The 12,442-nt window shown below is 29.6% G+C and overlaps 1 protein-coding gene across 1 annotated transcript in view; it reads right to left on the minus strand.

Annotated features, from left to right (window-relative positions):
• Window positions 1-12,442, minus strand: part of LOC118205807 (uncharacterized) — a 425,653-nt gene that overhangs the window by 80,985 nt on the left and 332,226 nt on the right. The window contains exons 37-40 of the mRNA XM_085825092.1: window positions 11,629-12,155; window positions 7,401-7,542; window positions 5,267-5,395; window positions 4,779-4,899 (exon numbers count right to left, since the gene is read on the minus strand). Of these exons, the coding sequence (XP_085681218.1) occupies window positions 4,779-4,899; window positions 5,267-5,395; window positions 7,401-7,542; window positions 11,629-12,155 (919 nt within the window). The remainder of the gene's footprint in view (window positions 1-4,778; window positions 4,900-5,266; window positions 5,396-7,400; window positions 7,543-11,628; window positions 12,156-12,442) is intronic.

Genomic DNA, 12,442 nt, shown 5'->3' on the forward strand with positions numbered 1-12,442 from the left:
AAGAAAGGAGATCATCAAAAAAATTTCCATTTCTGGTTTTATAATGGAATGGTGCAACTAAACCAAGATTGAGAAAAAAGAAATGAGTGAAAAAGAGCAATAAATGTATATGAAAAACTGCTATAATCTCAAATAATTCAAGATATTAATGTGATACATGTTTTATCATGCATTCCTAACAATTTCATTACTATCCAAAAAGTATAAATTTATTAAAAATCAGTTAATTTAATGCTTCACTGTATCACCTCACAAAACTGCTTATCTTTTTAGTTTCTTAAAGTTTAAAAAAGTAATTGGCATGTTTAATTTGTTTTTGGGGAAAGTTCAAGTTTTGCAAATTGCTGCTTGGAGAGAAGGGGCGAGAGACTATAGTACAATCAAGACATGCAAGCAGCAACAATTGTTTTACAATTAGCAAGACATTTTGCTGTAAATGATGGTTTTTCACTTAAAGCACAGCATACCTAGATTAGAACCTGAGTATACATATTATTTTCTAATAATAGATTTGTGTTGGAGATGAGGAGTTCATAAAGGAAGTGAACAGTTCTTAGAATGTAAAGAATTTTAGTAACTTGGCCAGCTATTCGATAAATTATTCCTAAAATCTTTGCCAATTGGGCTTGGGAGAAATTTTCTGACCCTAAAATTTCATATGTATTTTTGTTTAATGAGAATAAATAATACTTCACAACCTGCCAGCATCTATGCTATCAGCATACAAAGACGTTCTACGATCTATCATACTATCACCAATATAGTTAAATTCACTGGGCCTACAGAAGCAAATTAAAGCAAATTTAATCAGTTGTGCCAATGCAGGAAGGTATTTCTGTGTTCCCCCTTCTGTCAACCCAGAAGTTTAGAGTATCAGTTTCTACTGTTTCGGTATATGACAAGTATCCAAAAGCTTTAAATTTATGTAATCTCTGGAAGATACACTTGTTCTAAAATAAAATTTAAGAAAGATTTCACAGATATAGCAATATTGGATTTCAGCAATTCTGTCTATATCCAAACTGCAATCACTCCTGCATATAATCAGTTAATGAGTTGTCTTATATGATGTTTGATAGTTACATAGATTTTTCAGATTTTTTTTTACAAAATTTTGTAATAAAATGCAGAATTTCACTAGAATACATTTTACAAAGGAGAAAAGAAGAAAGAGACAACTTCATGTCTTTTTTTAATTATTCAATCAATTAATAAATATTTTTAATGTCTCACATTGGATGGCTAAGATAACAGAGATATCAAAAATATCTGGCAAAAATGTAAATGCAGGTAGGGTGGTGAAACACACAAGTTTTTATAATGGAATGTGTGTGGTTATCAAGCAGCTGCTAAAAGCATTTTACTGGCATAAATTATCCTTTCCATGTAACCATGTAATTTCAAGCAGTATGCATCACTACATGAACACAAAGCATGCCAACATGCATGGGTAACATGAAGCTGTGGATTGATATGGAAAAACTGCTCAGAGGATATACTCAGGAACTATTCTCTGCCCCTCCTTTGCACAGCTGTTTGATGTTAGCTGCAGCTCCATAGACAAAATGCATGTTGACGCAACAATGCATACTGTTTGAAATTTATGCTGAGAAAGATTATTTATATCAGTAGAATGCATTTATCTACTTCTCAACCAGTAGAATGCATTTATCTACTTCTCAACAGACTGCTGTACCAACTCAACATGCTATTTCTGCACACACATTCCCATTACAAAATCTACTTATTACTATCCCCTCTACTTGCATTTACATTTTTCCAGATATTTTTGAATCACCCTGTATATTATATGTATACATAGCATTATGCTGACATATGTTTTTTGATACAAAACCAGATTTGTTTCTGAAATGGCATGCCAATTTTTACATAGTCCAGTTCTATACATCAAATTATTCCTAAATATACTCAAAAGTTTGTTTCTTCGATGTTCATTGAATTTGGTTTACACCTGATAGAATCTCTCTCTCTCTTTTTTTTTTTTTTTAACTAAATTTCTTTGGTTCCTTTTTGTACAATCTGTATTTTAGGCTTAAAGAAAATTCAGATTTTCTATTTAAACAATTAAATGAACTTTTTTCCAGATTATTAATTATGGAAATTTGCATATCTTCTTTAAAAATATCACAACAGAATTATTTTAGACATACTTCCAAAAAATAATTTTTTTCTTTATATTCAAAAATAGTATATATTTAAAGGTTAAAAATGGTTCAAAATGATTTCAGATCTGAAGCAAGATTAAAAATTATTGTGGTGCTGAATCTGGACATCATGCTAGTTAGCCCGAAAAGACTAAAATGTCTAATTGTGTATCAAACTCAGTTGTGACAAGGTCGCATAAAGGAAGAAAAAACTGAAGATTAATAAGGACAAGGATGTCTCGTGAGCATAAGCTGAAAATTATTATTATTTAACTTACAAATACGTTTTCAATAGTTGTTAAAATAGTTGTTATTAAAATAATTAAATTGTTGGCAATGTTAAAAACGCAAACTCGAGAGCCACGTATTGCTCTCGCACGTAAAATGTATAGAATTTGATTTTAAGAAAAAGATTTAGGATTTTCTCTTGTTGATGGTATGTAGCCATTTTTTGGGCATTCAATAAAATTTTCATGTGGTGTTCCGTCGTTAGCGTTTTCATTGGAGTTCAACACCACAACGTTGATGCATTAACACTACACCACACTAGCATTTTAAGAACAAAGCAAATTAAGAATCTATGCTTTCTGTTTTTACTATGTAAAGTCTGCTAGGATTTCTGAAGTAAGAAACACATAAAATCGACTATGCTGTCACCAGGATTCAAACTCCAGATCTTCCGAATGTCAACCAAACATGTTATCACTTACACAACAAAAGCACATAATAGGGAAGGCAAAAATTCCCAATATTTTATTTAAAAAAAGTAATAAAATAAAATAAATAATTACTACAGAATCATTAATTTTACTCTTTCTCAGCATATAATTTACCATCTAAGTCTGGCAGTTATGATGCAACACTCTTAAAATCGTTCAGTACATTTCTAAACTATTTGTACTGATATTTTTAGGATCTACAAATGGCAACATGCAACAACTGGTAAAAAAATTAAGTGGCACAAATACTGTTCATGACAGTTTAGCGCACATATGCATGTGTTTTTGTTATTTTTAATTGCACATATCTTTAGAGTTTCATATTAGACTAAAAATATTTGGAAAACACAAAGTAAAAACAATATATTTTGAAACACAAAGATTAACGAAGATGCTGCTGGCAGTCTGGTGCAAAGGAAGCTGACAGAAAAACAGGAGAGAAAGATGATAATAATAAGATGATAAATTTATTTCATGATGTTCAAACTGCTTACGAAGATGAAGCAAATAGCTAAATAATAAGGACAAGTAGACAGACTTTATTAGATAAATATTTTAATAAGCAGTGAATGTTTCTGAATTACTAAACAGAATTTATTATGTAAAGTTTAGTAATTACTCTGCTGGCTTTAAATAAGATCTATTTTTCATGTTTTAAAACACTGTTTACTCACAGTAGTATTTCAGAAAATTAATTAATCTTATCAAGAAATATGTTCAACTTACAATTTTAAAAATAACTTCAGGAAAGTAAGTCTTGATTTTTAACAAATGGATGTTAAGCATGATACTTATAAATGTAATTACTTGATTTTTTGCAAACATTATTTTTCATTATTTGGAAATTAAAAGTATTTCCCCTCTCGAAAAATTCAGATTTCCTTATGATCTGAATATGGGCAGTAGAAATAATATGGACAGTAGAAATAATGTCCAGGGAACACATTCTTAAAAGAAGCATAATAAATCTAAATTACAGTTTAAAATACTGCAACTTATATTTGTACTTAAATGAATGTCTAAATTCTATATCACTCATTATTAATGCTTAATCATGATTTAATATCAATGGCATCTCGTGCCAAAAATACAAGGTATAATAAATTCAATATAATTATTATATAAATATAACTTCTGAAATATGCTTTATAATTTGTAAAATAAATAATGCCGAGTTAAATGATTAGAATACAAGCACTTATTAATGGACAAACAGAAACCCTAAATCAGATATTTAGTGTTGGACAGAGGGAATATAAGATAATTCTCCTTCTAAATTTTGATCATGAACGATAGCCAGCATCTTTGAGATGATCATCTCAGATCTAGCAGATCTGCACCTTACAGGCCTCCAAAATTTGTTACCAGTTTCCCAAATTTCATTTTCTTATGACTTGTAAGTTATGAAATTTAGCTAGTTTATAGGTAGGGGTAATTTAATGAATTTAACAGCTGCTAACAATGGCGGAAGTGACAAAATTCTATGGTTATTGAGATGAATATTGTATCAGATTACAAGATGTAAAAAAATTTTAATGCTGTGGTCTCTTTTAACAAATAGGATGTCACAATAAAACAGGACGTCGAATTTGGAATTTCAAAGTATGCACAATACAAATTAATAAATAAAATAGAAATATTGCTTCAGAAGGAAATTCAGCCTGTTTTTAATAACATTTATATATGATTTTGCTAGACTTTTATGCAAGTTACTCTCCCCTCTAAAGTTTCGGGGCTATCGCAGATTTATGTGCTGTAGAATTCTGAAGCCAACCCTAAAGACAGAATTATAAAGTATAAAATAATATTTTAACACATTTTAAATTATTAACAGATAATCCTAAATTATGTTAGAGAATTTTTATGATAAATTTGTCAAGCAATTATGTCATACCAAGTTTTGGAAGAACGTAATCAACATTGAAATATTCTTCATACTTCTCTAAAATTTTCACTGTCATATTCAAACCATGTTCAGTTTCCTGAATTCGATCTGATGGAGCATACGCTCTTATCTGAAAAGGAAAAACAACATAAAATCAGACAATGTTTTAGATTTACAAATAATACAGGAAAATTTTATTAAGTTTTAGAGATTAAAAAAGAAACCATTACATTTTTCAATTAATATCTTAAAAGTTAATTTAAATTATTTTTCAGATTTTTATTAAAGTACATTAAATAGGTATTTCTCAATTAAAAGATAATCAAATGACTGCTATTCAGTAAAATATAAAATTCATTTATTGAACAGAAGTATTTAAAGTACTGAATCAATAAATAAACTGAAGAATAAGATCTCTTTTAAATTCAAAAATAAAGAAACTAAAATATAAATGCTTTTCAAATTTATTGTTAATTATCATTCTGCATAAAACTTACCTTTTTACCTTTATATTCAGCTTCTAAATACTCAAAATCACAGACTACACAGCATACTAAATATGTTGACATAGGAACTGATTCACTGAAAATTGTTTCAACCATACTGTCATTCAAGTTATTTCTAGCCTAAAATAAGAATTAATAAATATGTATTTTTAATGTTTTTCATAAGTAAAAGAGTTTCAGTAACAAATGAAAAGTATCAACACTAATAAAAAATCAAAATGCATCAGCGATAAATTTCTTTTCATAATTTGAGTGTAGCACTGGAATACAACTGAATAGTTTAGAAATAAAACTAATAAAAATTGAACAAACAAATAAAAATACATGCCAAAAATAAATAAATAAATAAAATGCAAAAGATCAATATTTTTGTGTTATAATGAAAATCATTTTATTTTCAAATCTCTAAACTACATTACAACAGAAACTGAACTACTGTGGACCCTTTTTAAAACCACCACCCATGATTCCAGATGACTTTGGTCTCACGTGAAGGTGATGATTTTAGGGAGCTGATATTCAACACCAGTGTTCATTTAAGCTCTGAGAAATATAAGTAACCTTCAGAGGTGGCCAACTTAAGGAGGTGTTTGCTGCAAGACAGCTGACTTTTTTTTACAGATATATAGAAAACTGATACTGAAGTAATAATTTTAGTTTTAAATGTAGTTTATAGTTTAATGGGATAAAAAAGCAATAAAACTAAGAACCTGCAATGTAATTACAACTTCAATAGTCCACTGGAATCTCTTCAAAGAATAGAAAAATGATTTTCACTGAAATGCGAAATTTGAAAATAATTAAAATGTTTTATTACTTTGCAGTCATATAACTAGGGACAGAAACAAAACAAATAAAAAAAGGTGTATAAAGTGTATACAATATATTCTACTTATGCCTCTGCCTTAATACAAAGAATTATAAGTCAAAAAAATTATTTTTTTCACATGAACATAATTTTGTAAGTACATAAGAGCATGCCAACCTTTATACATGTACCAGCATTGAATGGGAGTGGGGGAGAATTGAATATGCATTTTACATTTAGCTCAAATAAAAGCCTCAGTGAATTTAGACAAATAATACAAATGTCTTTTTGAAATATTTTCACTTTTTAAAGGATCTGAAATGATTAAGCTGGGAATTTAAGAAAACTTTTTGCAATACTGAAATACATAAATATATACTACAGAATTTTTAAAACCTTTCTCATTCTTTAGGATAATAAAGAAAAAATAATTTTATTTCAATTCATATATTAAGAAAAGCATGAATTTTGGCAAATTTACAGTTGATGCTTGATCATGTGCAGAAAGGAAAAGTTATGTAAACCATGCAATTAAAATGCTTTGCCACATAAAAAATATTTATTTACTCATACAGACTTAAAGAATTTAACTAAAAATAAAAATTTTCTTCCGGTGGTTGGTAAACTGTGGTTCTTCCATGAATCGATTTTGACAATGTGTGGGCGAGCAGGATGTCAGCTAGGTTTTAATCATATTTTTATTGTTATTATATCACAATAAATTAAATTTATATACTTACATTTAGCTGTGTGTAACCATTTTATTATTTTAAATAATATCCATCAGATATAAAGCAAATCTAATTTGAAACTATTATTGAACCATAGAACAGTAGTAAAATATAATGAATTAGATTACAGAGACTATTATACTGCTGTATTATTCAGCATAAAATTAAAAAAAAAAAAAAAAAAAAAAATGTTAAGTATTATCTATAATTTCACAATATTAGCTCATTACAGTTCTGAGTATCTATACACTTAAACTATTGCTTATTACATTAAATTTTCTTCTGAGCAATATATAATATCATATTGGCATAAACTGAGTCAAAAACGCTTTTTTACTTTTTGAAGTAAAGAGATTTCATGAGTTTCTTCTTTGACACTGCTGAATTTTTTCTATAAAACCAACATTCATTTAATAGTTGATTTTTGTATAATTATATATTATATTATCAAACATGCACTTATAGCTACAATTTCTTTTCTTTCTTCTTTTTTATTATTTAATTGCTTTGTAGAATATTATTATGAAATTCATCATAAAACTAGTTAAAAAATACTTTTAAATTAAAAAAATTAACACTTTTATACCTCTTCAGGCATATTTGATATCGAAATATACTTTTCATCATGCACAATAGTTAGCTTAAACTTTGCTTTCATATCTGGTTCATCAAAACACGGAAATACTTTTCTTGCATCTGTTGGTTCAAACTGAGTTGCAATCAAGTATCTAAAAAACAATAAGGAAAATAATTAAAAGAAATAACAGAAGTTTAAATTAGCAGTGATTAACCTAATTAGACTGTAGCAAATAAATCAGTTATAATGTTCTAGTGAGTGAGGCCCTTTTTACAGGAAGAAATATTATTCATAATAATGTAATTTGACTACAACAAAAATTATATTTTTTATCAATACTATTTTAATTTGTGAATTTATCTTTCAAAATGAAAATTGTGTTTGCTTTGCCTTTATTTCTCTAAGAAACCATATACCAAAAAAGCAACATTTTAAATGACCGAACTAAACAAACTAGATTTATAAGAATTTTAGCTACATGTGAAATATTGTGCATGACCATACTTGCTTTTCATAATCTACTTTAAATAAACCAACCCACCAGAACCCAATATCTGTAGCCCTAGCATATCATATTGTTAAGTAACTTTCATTGCTCTTCTAATGGGGAAAATATCATTATATGATGATTTAAGGGCTGTTTGAATATGATGATTTTAGCCTGGCTTAAGGAGCAAGAGATCTGCAACCAACCAACCTTCCACATATAATGCTACATTGGTGGCTAAATGACTTCAAATTTCATCATAAAAAGTACCTTAATTCAAAAATAAGTATTTTTTTTATATAAAACCGACTGCAACGTAGCAACAGTCTGTCTCAATAACATGGCTTACAGAATATATGATACTTATGTCTTTGTTAGCCTTGTATCATGCAGAAGTTTAAGAAATTCAGTTTTTTTTTTGGATGAATTGTATTAGGTTTTAACTAGCCTCATAAGCTATATTTCCACAACAAATATTATATGTACAAGGGGTGATCAAATGAAAAGGTACGAAATGACACGGTGCGTACAAATGTAGATTTTATTCAAAATATACATCATAGGCTTGAGCACAACAATTCCACTGATGAACAAGCCGCAGGATTCCTTGTTCTCAGATTTCCTGTGGCCGTGACGAGACCCAGTCCTTCACAGCGTCCTTGAGTACATCGTCTGAGTTAAAGCGCTTCCCTTTCAGGTGTTTCTTCAGTGGACCAAATACATGGAAATCGCAGGCGACATGTCCAGACTGTAGGGCAGATGGTCCAACGTCTACCACTTGAACTTGGCCATTTCCATGTGCGACTCTGGAGACGTGTGGATGCGCGTTATCATGGAGCAGAACCACACCTTCCGTGAGCAGCCCCGGTCTTTTCTTCTTGATGAACCTGCGTAGGCATCGGAGTGTCTTACAGTACACATCAGAGCTAATGGTTTTTCTGTGCTCGAGGAATTCCACAAGTAGCGGACCTTGAATGTCGAAGAAGACGGTGAGCAACTCCTTGCCTGTTGATGGCCTCCACCTTCACCGCCTACATTCGCAATGTGACACGCCGATCACTTCTCACTAGGTCGTCCACCTTGTCAATGAGATCGCTCGTGATGACAGTGTTTGCCTGGCCTGGTCTCGGGTCATCACCCACACTCTCACAGCCTGCACGAAAACGGGCACTCCATTTTCTGACAGACTTGTTGGAGACACATTTCTCCCCGTAAACTGTCACCATCAGGCGATGAATAGCTGCCGGTTTCTCACCTTCCGCTGTCAGAAATCGGATAACACCTCGCTGCTCCTCAGTCGTCGAATTTTGCAATGCAAACGCCATCCTGTCCTCATACGGACGGTCGCATCATTTGGACGGCGCTTTTGATAAGAGCCTCTGCTCTCTCCTGCGCATGCTTCGATCCCAGTCAGAGACTCCAATCGCGTCCCGAGATGTCTCGCTACGTTTTCCCATAGCGGTATACGCAAATATTTAACTGTTACGTTTTTACGTCGTTTCGTACTTTTTCATTTGATCAAGCCTTGTAATAATAAATTATTCTCCATTTAATATTTTTTTATTTTACAAAAACCTCATATAATAGTTAAATAACAAAATTTAATTTTAATACATCAAAATACAATAGTATTATTAATTTGACACTTTTTGATAACTGTGGTCTCTTTTCCACAGTGATATGCTATAATTTTCATCAAAGAGATCTAGTTATGAAGAAAAAATATTTTTGAACATGAAAACAGCAATATGTTTCATGCTCTGCTGTAACTGAAAATACTCAGAAAGACTACTAAAGAGATTTTTTAAGTTTGATGAATGTTATAATGGGAAACAAAAATAAATAGAAAATTATTTTATAACACTGTATCCACAAAACAAAAATAAATATATAGCTTTAACAAAAAATAATAATAAAATTCGAATCTGTAAACTTCAGATTGCAGAGTATCAGAAAGAATTTTATCATTAAATAAATAAAAATAATACTGATAGCTGCTAACTGATAAAATTAAAAACTAAATTCTTAATGCTAGTTTTAAAATTTTAATGGAAAAAAGAATTTCACTTTTGAAAGCTATGATTTTTGTTTCAGAATTTCTTTTAGAACACTAAAAGGTTATTTATTAGAAAATACCAGACTATTATTAATGATTATTTTAATAAAATTTAAGAAAGAAATATAAACAGAAGTTTGTATCTATACTTAATCTATAAAATTTCATTCTTAACATCTGACACTGTACCTAGGTTATCATCCTATTTTGAAATGATACATGTAACACTCCTTTCTGTACAGACAAAAACAACTGATGAAAAATCTAGCTTAATAATAATCTAGCCTATAATAACATTTTTTAAAATTTAAAGTCACAAAGATATGGTGGACAAGCACAGAAATAGAATTACAGTAAACCTATTTAAAAATGAACACTCATAGTTGCAGGTGATTTTGGTCTTTACTGGAGAAAGTAATTTTATAGAGATGATATTCAATAATGATGATTTTTATATTCTTTGAAACAGTACTCAATTCCACTCATTTGTGGAAAGCAATTGCCATGACAGAGTTCCCTGGATATTTATCTTTTATTTGTTACTTTGATAATTAACATGCATCATATAGTTTGAAATTATTGATATATGTAAAATTGATATATATATTGATATATTGATATATGTAAAACTTAAAAGAATTAAATTACTGATTGTTAAAATTGTAAATGAGTGTAAAAGAACACAATGTGCTGATCTGAAGTGACCTCACTGACTGCTTATGCATGCTCTGTAATGATTCTACTAAAGAGACCCTTTTCTGAGACAAAATTATTTGCTTTTAATCTTTTTATACACAAGAAGAACACTTTCATGAATACAAACAACAATATTAGGATACAAGAGCAATACCATTAGTAAGAAGCTTAAAAAAAATTAAATTTCTTATGACCTAGTTCTTCCAGTTAAATGGTAATGATCAAAACAAGTGAAAACTGGCCAGTTTAGTTACAAGTAAAGATAGAACTTTAGAAAGGAAAGTTATGCACTGCAATTGAACAGCCCATGTTCTCAAAAGAATAAAAATGTTAATTCTCTTTAGCATTAAAAAAATTAAGTATAAATTAATTGAACATTGCAATTAGATAAAATATAAGGAGAATATCCTTATATTTATCCTATTGGTCCATTGATCACTGCTACTGTTTTTTTTCTTCCTTTTTTAGAGGCAGTTAGAGAAGGGGGCATTTCAAAGGGGATAAAGGTAACAGGAGACCTTAAAGCTAGAGCTCAGATTTATTAATTTTCATAAAAATGAGGATTAATCAACAGCATTTTCATAATCTAGTTGAACGAAAAAAATTCTGACATAGATTCAATATCAATTCAATTCAATAGACAGGCAATTTATCAAAATGTATCATCAAAAGCATTTAATAATTGAAATGAATGATAAGTATGTCACTAAAATGATGTGAATTAAGATTCTTTTCAGCATGATAAAATAGGAAATGTTGACCATCAGCATGAGGAATAACTGGAGCTGTTACAAATAATGAAAAAATAGTTACACCAAGTCCACTCTTTAGTATTAAACAGAAATATATTTCATGACAAGTATATTATTAAGTAGATCTTTTCCTTGTAATAACATACCTGTTTTGGTATTACATTTTCAATTAAACATTACTATGTGAATTGATTGTAAATAAACTGTAATAATGAGCAATTAGTTATTAACATTAATTTATCTTACCTTTTTTCTTTAGTCTCTCTGTGGATATAATAATAACGAGTCATCCCATTACCATCATGTACAAACTTTCCAGAAAATATAATTTTCAATACATAAACACCTGTTGGCAATGCTTCTGCAAAACGGATCACCAAAAAATGATTTCTTCTGAAAGGATAAGCTTCATCAATAGAAATACTTTCATTAAATTCCACATTTCTTAATTCTGTTCTCTGAATTTTAAGACTACTTTCATGAATCAGCATATAATCAGTTTCTTTTGTGACATTAACTTCTATTTCAACTTCTCCTCTGAATGTAGAATGGATAATATCTGGCAATAATTTCAAGTTGTAATGATTTGGAATTATATGTCTAGGCAGTCGGATACGATTCCATGGCATATATGTATTCTTTTCCATCCAAGTTTTTATGCTGTCTTTGTGTTTCTTGTGCCATCTGATATTTTCAAGAATATTCTCAATAGCATGAGTTCGTGAAATTTCTGCATCTTTGGTTTTCTTGTGCTTTCTGTAGAATTGTTTGACCTAAAAAACAAACTTTCGTCATATTTTCTTCAGAAGTAATAATAATAATTCTAGAGAATTTTAAAATAATATTCTGAAGAATATTTTAAGAATATTCATATTGAATAAGATTCTATTATTATCTTACTTAGCTGCAAGGACATGTCCATTTTACATATTTCGGCAATATTAAATAATTTTGTTATTATTTTTTGGTACTTTTCCGTTTTGCTGGTGCAGGCGATAAAGTCGTCAATAATGGTACAACTGATGCTAAACGGAATATCCTTGCTGGTAGCCTCATTTTC

This window comes from Stegodyphus dumicola, chromosome 1 (genome assembly GCF_044657685.1).
Source record: "Stegodyphus dumicola isolate Sdum_Otavi_A_Nest chromosome 1, ASM4465768v1".
Taxonomy (NCBI): domain Eukaryota; kingdom Metazoa; phylum Arthropoda; class Arachnida; order Araneae; family Eresidae; genus Stegodyphus; species Stegodyphus dumicola.